This window comes from Pleuronectes platessa, chromosome 2, assembly GCF_947347685.1.
Source record: "Pleuronectes platessa chromosome 2, fPlePla1.1, whole genome shotgun sequence".
NCBI lineage: Eukaryota > Metazoa > Chordata > Actinopteri > Pleuronectiformes > Pleuronectidae > Pleuronectes > Pleuronectes platessa.
The window spans coordinates 9,705,475-9,717,536 of NC_070627.1; the positions used below are offsets into that span (position 1 = coordinate 9,705,475).

The 12,062-nt window shown below is 42.5% G+C and overlaps 1 protein-coding gene across 5 annotated transcripts in view; it reads right to left on the bottom strand.

The window, feature by feature from the left end:
* Positions 1-3,080: 3,080 nt before the first annotated feature.
* The window catches only part of arhgap9 (Rho GTPase activating protein 9), a 41,369-nt gene continuing 32,387 nt past the window's right edge, over positions 3,081-12,062 (bottom strand). For all 5 annotated transcript variants that reach the window (XM_053435492.1, XM_053435493.1, XM_053435491.1 and 2 more), the window contains 5 exons: positions 11,226-11,303; positions 10,844-10,897; positions 9,809-9,943; positions 7,263-7,368; positions 3,081-4,288 (listed from right to left, as the gene is read on the bottom strand). In XM_053435492.1, coding sequence (XP_053291467.1) covers positions 4,102-4,288; positions 7,263-7,368; positions 9,809-9,943; positions 10,844-10,897; positions 11,226-11,303 — 560 coding nt within the window. In that variant the 3' untranslated portion in view covers positions 3,081-4,101. The remainder of the gene's footprint in view (positions 4,289-7,262; positions 7,369-9,808; positions 9,944-10,843; positions 10,898-11,225; positions 11,304-12,062) is intronic.

Below are 12,062 nucleotides of genomic sequence, written 5' to 3' on the forward strand. Positions count from 1 at the left end.
GAATCTTTGATTTGATTGCTATTAAAGTGAGTTTTCTAATGTGGTAAAGGTTTTAAAAGTCAATGTAAATGTATTCCAACTTAAATTTCTTTCAGTGGCTATGAAATATATTGGGTTATATATAAAATCAGACGGGGCCTTAAATTATAGAGTGATCAAATGCCATAATCTCTGTAGGTTTGCTGCTCAGTTTCCCATCGCAGCAGCGGTTCCCATCAGCGCTCACGATCGATTTGCATGATGATTCATCGGAGGTGGCAGCTCGGTGTGTGCGGCGGAGGGGGGGGAGGGCGGGCATTATGGGGTTGAGCATCTCCGCGGATACCTGATACACTGAACTTTAAACATTAGGTTGAGTAAACAATCAGCAAACCATAACATTAACAAACCCCATGCTGTGACGTAGGTCAGATCATTTAGCAACATTAAGGGGATGTTATGACATTTGTCTTGGACTCATGAGTAAGAGGACGTCTAACGGAGAGCTGCCTCGACTTACTCAGACAGAAGCGACAGGCCGACCCCCTGAGCAACTGGTTGTCATATTTGCTTCTGAGCTTTTTTAAGTTTCAATTCGCAGGGACAACAGTCACAAAGTAAACAGACCTCAGAATGAACACAGCTATAGATTAATTAAGTAGAGATACTGTTCATCCACCGGAGCAACATGGCACCTGTGTGTCATCACAGGACGTCTCTTCATTCATTCCACCTTTATTTATACAGGGAGGGTCCAATTCACTCTCGTTTGCTTGTAAAAAGTCGTTTGTAAGCGAAAGCCTGATGAGTTTGGAAGAACCAAACAAACTGAAGCCTGACTCGACAAAAAAAAACAGCACAAAACGTCAGGTCTGTAGCCTGCATCCAAAATGGAGCCTCGGAGTGAGGGTGGCAACTTTCATGGCGTTTGCATTTCTCAGTGAGATGTTTTAGGTCAAACAGGTGAAGCAGTAAAAGACTTTAGTCAAACCACATCCAGTGAGTCACCTCTGTTTCTCAGAAGTAGAGCAGGAAGAGGGGGTGAGCTCCTCGTCACCTGATACTGTAAATCAAGCTGCTTTATCCTCTTTTTGTCTTGTTGAGGTGTTTTTGTAAAGAACTCACCGGATGTACCGCAGCTCCCCCTGACGCCGGTCAGCTCGCACCGGAAGTAACTTAGTGACGTCTGACGTACCTGAGACGGCATCGACCAATCACAATAGGTTAAAAAATAAAATAAATCAATACTTGTTGGCTGTGAATAAAAGTGGGAGTGTCCTATGGTCCTAGTGGCAGAGCGCTGCGCTCCATGGGAAATCAGGAACAACCAATTAAAGAGCAGCCTCAGGTCACGTGGTTGCCGAAACTTTCAGGACCCACATTCACCTCCAGTTGGCCGGCACCCCACACCCGGAAGTATTCTGTATTGAGACAGATATTGACCAAATACAATTGGAAAACAACGTATACTAGATTCTCACAGGTGCTAACGTCAACCAGCAGCATTGTACCAGTGAAATATTATTATATACTTTTACATTACATTACATTTAGCTGACTTACAGTAAGTGCATTCTACACCGAGGGTACAAACCCAGAACAACAAGAATCAAGAAAGTACAATTTCTTCAAAAATAAAGCAAAACTACAAAGGGCCAACGTAAGTGCCATTTAAGTGCTACTAAATTGTTAGTTTCAAAATGTTATTCAAGGTATAGTCGGAAGAGGTATGTATTCTTTCTGATGTCCTGATGTCGATGGGGAGCTCATTCCAACATTTAAGAGCCACTTATATTATGTTCAACATTTTAAACAGGCTTTTTTGCCTCAGGATGTAGGAGCATATTAACTGTATATTCCTGCCTATAGGACATTGTTACGGCGGCTCAGCCTAAACTGCAGAATATCTGCTCTTTGTTAGAGAGTAGAGTTAACTTCACCCACCATGGGCCCCAGGCAACACTGCTCCAGCACAGTATTGTAGATGACACTTAGAAAAAGTATCTGACAAAGTGGTTGATTTTAAATCTAACCTGTGAAGATTTAATGAAAAAAAACAACATGTGACGGATAAAAACACTACACATATTTATTTTTCTTTTATTTACAGGAATTATTTTTGTTTCAGTTGTGCAGATAACAAAATGAAAAGCTAATGTTGGCCCACATATTGTCATCAGTCCACGGTTCAGTAATCTGTAGCCGGGAGCACATTTATTTAAAAAAGTGAAGTAGAAGAGCAGCAGAGTCTGACTTTCACGGCTGCTGATCAGAAGGGCGGGTGTGTGATTGTGTCTCTTTACGGACTGACTCTAATTTTAGGGAGTGATTAGCAGCATCACACCAAAGTGAAAGAAAACACACATCACAGAGCTCGACGGCAGTTCTTTGTTCCTCTGGGTTTTTATTGATGGAATATCCCTTCAGTTTGGAGAACAAAACATACAATAAACTACTTTAAGAAACGTTGAATCAATTAATGCTTTCACGATGCTGTACCCTCTTTGCATAGTTTAATATGAGGCTCTGGGACACAAAGAAAGAATCACAGAGAGTGCACTAATGACTGCGGGAGATACGGTTAATGTGACGAGTCCTTAAACAAAAATAAACAAGTGCAATTGTCTGTTTGAGTAGAAATTAAGTAGAAAACGTTTCGAACCTTGCACACAATGATCACTTCCATTTAGCCCCTCCTCGCACGCTCACATGACTTGAAATAAAACAAGCATAAAAATGAATAAATACATCTAATAAAACTCTGCAGAGTCTACGAGACCCCCGCCCTCCACCCCTGTGCCTCTTCTCTGCTCCTTTTCGTCTTTTGCCAAACCCACAGTCAATATAAAATTACCAAAGCCACAGAGCCAGAGAGAGAGTGAGAGGGTTTTTGGGGAGGGAGAATCCACATTTTTTAAACATATGCATTTCCAGTTCCTCTTTTGTTCTGTTATTAAAAGCAGCATTTGCACCAATCACAGGGGAGGCCTCCAACCGCCAAGTCGTGAGACGCCCACATACCTCCACACACTTTATCTCTCATGCAACCCATCCCTCGGCACAAACAACCTGATGGACGCACACAGGCCAAGTACAACAAAAACAGATCCAATCACTTTATTCAGATTGTTTTTGTGTTTATTGCAGGAGAGTTATAACAATCAGGTCCGAGTAACATTTGTTCAACAGCACACCGCTCCTTTCAAAGGAAACGTATCAGTTTGAAAGTGGCCAATATATTATCTTTTAGGCTACATACTGTATGTGCTACAAGTTGACAAACACACTATGTCACATATTTACAACTTAATATCTTTGACCTAATCTGAGGAGTTTGCACTAATAGAAATAGGAGACATGTCTGAAATTGTACTATAAAAGAAACTCTGAGGATCCAAACACAACAAAGTTGGTACAAAGGAACATTTGATGCCCTGTTGGCACAATCTCCCCATCACTGAACCTATGCTCATATCTGTGAAGAGTTCCTTCAAATGAAATTTCTGAACACTGTTTAACTTGTGGAGATGCCGACACATCTACACGCCCAGCTTGCCTTCTGCTTCTCTGCATAATTTACAGTTTACCTACTCTTACGCTGCAGGTTGGATCTGTCGAACCTGCCATCAAGAGGTGCTGCTGTTTTCACAGTGAGATGGTTTTTGCTTTTTGTCAAAAAAACCCCCACCTTTCATCTCATACTTTGAAAAATAACTGTTTAAAACAAAGCTTGCTGAGGAGGCTGGAGGAGATTCATCACTTTGTATGGCTTTTTATTTGTCATGATCAAGTCTGAAACATGAAGGAAAAGTGACAAGGAGGCGTCTGTTCACGCAGTAAAGACCTGCGGGGCTGGGCTCCACATTTGCAGGCAAAGGCACAAGTATTGCAGCTAAAAAGTTGGCTTGTTTTACTATTATTGTTTTCACATGGCTTTATATGGAGGCCAGATGTCATGATTAGCAGCTTTCTGTCCTGGTTCTTTTTACCCCATAATTATCTTTTGATGTGAAATCCATTTTACACCATATGAGTCAACAGGCGAAGAGGACAAACGCTGCACTACTTGTGCTTTCGTCTGATCTGCAGGAGCCTCCCCCCCAAAGCGCTGTCCGAAAAAGATCAAGGGGGGCCTCTCCTTCCAAAGATGTGGTCGAATTCGCTGAGGATGAGCTCCACCGCCTGGTTCTGGTAAACCATATTCACCGCCATGTTGCCGTTGTCCCTCTCCGGGCGCATCAGCGTCGGCCCAAACACAATGCCGATGTTCTGTGTGGTCATTCTGTTGGAATCTGACGTTTCCAGCACTCTGCAATGAATAAAAGAGAGAAAAATAGAATTCTTAATGAAACCTAAAACACCAACAAAAACTACTAGATGAATTGTCATGACATTTCAAACAGAAATGAATAGATGATGAATGCTGGTGATTCAGTAAAACTTCTTCTGGAGACACCAGGAGGGTAAACTTTGTGGTTCAGAATGAAAAATCACAGCAGAAAGTAAATGGACCAGTATACATTTTGGTTAAAACATTCATTCCCCACCATTCACTTGCAAACACAGTGTGGTTTGCAAATACAAACAGCATTAACAAACTAATGCATTCTATTTTGCAAACACAAAACACATCTGACAAACTAATGCGCGACTTAAAGTATATATTCTGCAAGTTCAAAAAAATATATACCATTAAGACATAATAAAATATCATGTGACTTTTGCTACAAATACCACACCGTTGGTCATGCAGAGGATTTCCTCACAAATATCCTCCCTCCACCACAACTGCAGGTGGCGCTGTGAGCCAACTTGCAGGCACCAGGAAGTCAAGAATCAAGAGATTGAATCCAACAGCGACTAACACACACCAATCATGATCAGACTGATATTGTGGGCAAGAGAATGACTAAAAACACAATCTCCTTTAATTCTAACACACCTGAAACCCCAAATCATCTACACTGGTAATGCACGTGCCCGTTTATTTGCAGTTGGTTGCTTAGATGCAGTCGTCAGATGCAGAGCCGGAGCTGCAGCTCAGTCCTCGCTCTCGTCTTGGTTGCCCCAGAGCTCAGGACACCACCTCCTTGGGTCTAGTCATCTTCATGCACGGCTTCTCATATCACTGCTCCAGATGATACCCGACTATAGCTGTCGTCCCTGCCACAAGACCCCCGCTAGATCTCAGCTTGTATGTCAAACAATTATTTTTACATGGATAGAAAAATGTATTTATGTCTCACCCAGCCAAAGTTGTGTGAAACGTGTGTGTGTGATGACCAGCTATGCTTATCTGACCTTTTTGCATCTGCATCCTGGTTGGGCCGCTTTTGCAAACCATGGTTCTTTGCCCTCGACCAATGCAAAGCCCTTCTGGCAGGTCTCCTATACATATACAGGAAAACTCAGATAGTCCAGAATGTGACGCCGCAACTTTGATCAGCCCATAAAGGCACATGTCACTCTGGTATAAATTTATGTCCACTGGCCACCCATGGCCACCTAAATCATAATCCAATGGCTTTGGGCTCTGCACCCCACTACTTAAAACTCAATTATACAACCTTGTGCTCAGCCACTGCATTCCTCCAAGGAACGTGGTCTGGCATTGCCATCCTTGAACACAAGGACATCTCAGTATCGTTTATGGTTTTCCGACGGTGCTCCGAGCTTCCAAATGCTATCAGAGCTAATCCTCTTTTGTCCTCTTGAAGATCATACCTCCTCTCCTTCAGGTTTCCTGCTGTACTGAAGCTTTCAGCCACTTTGGATTAAAGTACCAAAGCAGGTCAAAATCTAAAATGGTCTAATAACAGCTTTATGGCAAGAAACCTATGAAGCTGATGATATTTGGATTAGTCTCATCTGTACTTTGTTTTAAGTGCGAAAATTGTTAGCATGCTAACAGATGATAGGCTACTAAGGTCTTGACCATGATATACATTGTTAGGATATTAGTATTTAGTTACTAACTGTTACTGCTGTAGACATTTAGTCTTGTTAAAGTTAATCTTTGGAATTACACGTGTATATATGTGGTCAACGTGTGACATAAATCTTGCAAACTCAGGACTGAAACTTTTCAGTTTTTGCATGCATGTTCATGCCTTTGAACATTTTTATAAAGTAGATACATGCATGTAAGTGTTCATGAGCCTGTAAGTGTATCGACCTATCCTGGTGTCTTTGAGTGTGTGTGTGTGTGATCTGGGGAGACTCAGGAATGGGTTAAAGCCACAGCATGAGGCATTCTTCTAAAAATGCCATTCCCACCAAGCCACAGAAGCAGCCAGCAATTGCTCAAAACTTCCACATTAAAAAGAGAGGAGGAAAGAAGAGAGAGAGAGGAGAGGAGAGGAAAGGGAAGAGAAAAAAAACGTAGCGAACGAGGGAGAGGGCGAAGAGAGAGAAAAGAGAGAGGTTCCAGTGGTGGCGGCGGTGGTGTCGGTATGCCTTCCAGCAGACGAACCACAAGGCTCCCATGGGACCTTCGAGGCAAGGAGGAGAGCGGAGGGAAGGCACAGGGGGGGGGGGGGGGGGGGGGGGAATGGAAGAAAAAGGAGAAAGGGGAGGAAGAAGGGAGGAAGAGGAAGAGGAGAGCGAAAAGAGAGGGAAGAGGATAGAGAGGACTTGAGGAAACAATGGTGGCAAGCCAGCAAGAGAGGAGGCGACAGAGGTTGATTGAACAAGAAGATGATAAATGACAAACAGAAGGGGGAGGGGGGCGGGGGGATGACAGCGGAGAGAAAATGAGAGAAAGACACAGAGTTGACAAATCCATGGGGCCCACCACACCCTGGCACAAACATCGGCCTCAGAACACGAACACTCACCCCTGGAGTGGAAGGAAAAACCATAAGCGGTATAAAAACACACATTTTATGTACTGTAAAAGGAACTGGCTCACAAAACATTGTGCACCATTCATCTTCCTCCAGCCTTTTCATCTTCAGACGACCCAAACTTAACAACAGTGCGATCCTGGAGCGGCGCTGGCATGCTCCGAGCGACGAACAATCCCCGACAGAAATCCCTGACATCCACAAGGGAACTACACCATCTTGTGGTCAGTATTAAAGGAAAAGTTAGAAGCAGGAGACTTGATTTCCCCTTCGAGGGCATGTGGTTCATTCTTTCACGGCCGAAATGTGCCTGGGGAATATTCGGCCTTATGAACTAACCCTGAAACCATCAGGGCTGCGTGGCAAACAGAGCGAAGATGAGGACAGTCACAACAGCAGATATATTTACTGCACATGGTTCCAATCCCACCCTCTCACCGTCTAAGATGGCGGCACATGAACAGCAGTGTGTCGTGGTTCGGGGGGGGCAGGTTGAGCAGCAGACACTTCAGACGATCCACTTTGTCCATGTGGTCCGACATCTCTGCGACAAAGAGCAACACACAGGTCAGATCGCAACGCATTGTTATCCTTTGCATGATGTCACATTCCTGTATTAGCATCCAAAAAGTAGATTTACATCCGTTAACTGACATCACATGTACTTTAATAGCCTCCAACATGTAATTCGATACAGCAGCTCGCAATTATCCACTATCACCACCGTGGTTTGATGAAGAGTGCTGATCTCAGCCTGTGCAGACACATGAATACATTTACATTTTTACACTACTTTTTTTTTCTTGATATGCAAAATGTCTTACTGAATGTAATCTATATTAAAATGCAGATTATTTCCAGTTTTAGGATAAGTCAAAAGATATCATGATACACCGTAGTATCAAAAGAGGTCACGGCCAATTTGCTACTATTTGCTATCTAATTGAAGCACATAGATAAAGAGTTTGGAGATATTTAGCAATTTTCTTCATGTCAACGAATCCCATGAAAAGATCAGAACCTTGATTAGTGAGTGTTGTGTGAGAGTTTGATTTGGTTTATTCACTAATTCAACAGATTTAAATGGAGGCGCACTTAATTAAATCTCTTGTGGAGGAAATCTTGTTTTCTTGAGACTTCAGTAGTCTTTAAGTGAAGCATTTACTGACTGCAGGAGAAAAGAGATGAGCACAAAATCAGGGCTGGCGTTGGTTACAGAGTTCACTTCGCTACACTTTGGTGCGGCTCCTCCATTCCACGTTCCGAAGTGCCCCCGGGCGAGATACTGAACCACAAATTGGCCCTAACGGCTGTGCCAGAAGTGCGTGAATGATGTATGATAGAGAAAGTGCTGCACAAACTGGAGAAACACTGTAGGACAATGTGTGTGAAAAGGAAAACTGTACTGTTACGTGCTTTGAGTGGTCATTTAGAGAAACAGTATATAAATACAGACCATGAACTATTTAACCATTAACTAGTCAAAATAAACCCCAGCATTTACAGGTGAAAAAATCCAATTGGGTAAAACTCCTCACATCCATACCTTTATGCTTTAACCCTTATATACATATTTATTAATATTCTACTGGAAATTCAATTTAATCGTAAACATCAACTCATGATGTTTATTCCAACGACCCTGAGACTCGCAGACACTGGGTGTTGGGGTGTTTCCCTTCCCAGTCTCTGTCTGTCTTATCTATGAGAGCCTCCTCTCTAACTTTGGTTGCCATGGTCACTGCAGATGGGAATGGACCAGCTGTGTCTTGGGAGATAAACACTGATCTACGGTCTTCAGTAAATGAAATGTGGATGACCTCTTACGACCTCACTCACTGAAAACAGACAATAAAGGGAAGTTATCCCACAGACACATTGCTGCCGCACACAATACGAATTGATAAATGAAACTAACTTAAATCTGAGAAGGATTTGTTATACACAACCTAAACTATATTTTTGAAGGAGAATACAGAATCTTTGTTAAGACATTTGTGGCACATATTTAAGATTTCTGTCGTCAGTACGAGTGAATGGGCTTTGAGCCTTAGTGCCACAGGCAGGCTGGAGAAGCCGTAAAGTAATGAAAACCAACAAAAACAACACATTGCCGCTTTTCTTCATTCATGGGATCTGCTCACAATAAAAAAATATATATAAATAGAACAACACCAGCCTCATCCTTTAAATAAAGTTGTCAAAGTGTATTTACAGTATGAACAAGCGCAACTATGAATATGTGAAGATCTGTAATTTAAATTTTCTTTTTTTGCAGAGAAACCATCGCTTCATTTTAATTTGATGCAGCTCAATAAATTCCCGCTGTGTCAGGATGTAATTACTCTTTCCTCGCCTCAGAATTCATCTACGTTTCATCTCAGGAAGCGTCATTTTCATTTAAACATCTTTGTCTTCATACTATAAAGCGGCTATAAAAATGTCTTTATGTATCTTTAAAAATATATACTTATGTGTACGGCTTTGGAAAACATTTCAACCACAGCAGTGTTGTGACTATTCCGAATAAAACAGCGTCAGGGGAAATATAATGAGGTGAGATTATAGTCCCCTGTGTGTGTGTGTGTGTGTGTGTGTGTGTGTGTGTGTGTGTGTGTGTGTGTGTGTGTGTGTGTGTGTGTGTGTGTGTGTGTGTGTGAGATCAGATGCTGATCATGTCATTGCAGGGAATATTAAATCTATAATCGTCCTCTCAGTAAAATTAAAGATGAGAAATATTTGGAATTGGAAAAAAAAGCCATCTCACCTCATGTATAAATGATGTATACATAATTCTTGCTGCTATTTAGTTCTAATTTCATACAAGCTTTGTACACAGTGATGAGATCAACCGACAAAGTTCTTTAATCTCTTTCTCAGACGGATCAAAGACGAGCGGCTCTGACTGATGCTCCGACGCAGCGTTCAGGGGGAGGGAGTGAAAGAGAAGTGGAGCCTGATTGGGGCTGAAAGTGGTCACTCACTGACTGTCTCCACGATGTCTGTGAAGAAGCCGTAGGGCACCAGAGGCTCGGGAAGCTCGCGGAAGAAAAGTTTCAAAGCCCCTGTGATGACATGGATGTCCTCCCACTCACTCGCGTCCAAATTCAGCTTCTCCTCTGAGAGACGGGGAGGGAGGGAGGGAGGGAGGGAGAGAGAGGATGAGGGGAACGGCGAGAAATTCAGACAGACAGGGTCAGAGGAAGTGAAGGAAAAGTGGGGCAATACGTGAAGGAAAGACAAAAGAGTTTGAATTCAGAGAGAGAGAGAGAAAAATAAGTGGAGTTACAGTCACGGCGTCGTGTAAACGGAGGAACGTAAACAGAGCGAGAATTCACGTCAGGGGCTGAGGCGGAACATGAAGGCTTGTAGCTGCAGGAGGGAGATAGAGATGCTCTGTGAGAGGAAGAGGAGACAGTCACACAAATCACACACACACACACAAGCACACACACACACACACACTCTTTATAAAAATCCAGGCCTGACTAGTGCTTCTCCAAATGGATCCAAAGAAAACAACAGCTTTAATTTGACCTCGGTGTCAATGAGATAAATGGTTCAAATATAAAAAGACAAAAACATGTCCATCACGTTTATGAAGAGAAGCATTAGTCAGTGAGATGTTATGTGGGACTGGAGCGCCTCCGAGCACACAAGCTGCTGCACTCTCCGTTTCCTCCACTTGGTGGCAGCCGTGCACCGTGCCGCAGCTCTCTGTACAACCTGCTCCCTGTTATTACATCAGAAAACTTAAAGCAGAAGAGCCTGAGGGACACACACACACACACACACACATTAAGCAAATGGTAGCACAAGCACCAAACTTTCATCGTTCAGTGCACGTCGGCGCTACACAGCTCAGCTCGGCGTGTTAGTCTGTGTGTGTGTGTGTGTGTGTGTGTGTGTGTGTTTGACGGAGATCTGTTCGCATTATGCAACAAATAATGCACAAGAAACAAGCCGGGGCCAGCACTTATACATGAAAGCCACTGTTCTCCTCGTCCGTCTGAATCTACCTTGTACCAACTCCTCTGGGAACATGTAGCGGCCGTCAGTAGTCACCGCTCGCTCTGCGGAAAACAGTTACTCAGTCAGCTTTTCCTCACTTCATCAAGAGGATGTGGTGCACGGGCAGTGAGAGAGGTATAGATTCCACGCAGGGATAAAGAGGTGTGTGTGTATGTGTGTGTGTGAAATGACTCATATTTAATCGTTATGTACAATCTGAATAAACAAGAGAGCATCAGGGAGGATTGTCTTGAATTGAAGTTAAAAAAAAAAAGAAGAAGATGAATGGGATAAAGATGTAATGATTTTTTCCACCTGCCAGAAAATATCAGCATTAATCATCACAATCTGTTCAGTGTGACCCCTCCTCCTCCTCCCCGTCATCCTCACCGTGGTTCACCAGGAAGCGGAGTTTCTGAATCACTGCCAGGTTTCCTGAGACTCTGTAGATACCATCGGTGTCCAGTCCTGCAATATAAGACACAAGGCTGTAGGTACACAGACACACAAACACAGACACACACACAAACACACACCTACTATATTTGTGTACTACTTTTGAATAAAGTAAAGGCCCATTTTGGTCGAAACTGAACTTCCTCTTAACACAACACGTTTAATGAGTTTCTGCTTTTCCCACGATAACATATGATGATATAAAGTGAAGAACAAGTGAGCCTTTGTGAAACACTGATTGTTTCACTCTTGCAGTGAGCTTAGACTACACAGCTTCACACTCACAAGGAGCCACTGAGTGACAGTTCATGCATCATGATAAGGTTATAAAATACACAGCCTCCCTCCAGCTGTGTTAATATGCACCAGAACCGTGAATATAGTTGATTTTTATTTCCATGTTGTTGTGATTCTAACACAATTTCATTGGTCCAGGTTGTATGGTCTGTTTTTTTATTTGAGAAAAAGGAAAATATTTTGATAATAGATTAGCTATTTAAGACGTAGTCTAAGCAAAAATGAAATAACCTCATAATCAGGTCTCCTCAGATCAATGTTTGCTGTTTTTCTACTATGATAATTTTTGAATATCTAGGGTTAGCCAGACAAAATTCCACCATTTTTTTTGCATTTTACATACTTTAAATTATGGATTGATCAAGGAAATAAATTCCAGATTAATTGATGATGAAAATAATTGTGAGCTGCCCTTCCATATCAGAAACCCTTTAAACTTCGACTCTCAGTAAAGATTCAGTTTAATGGGGAGTG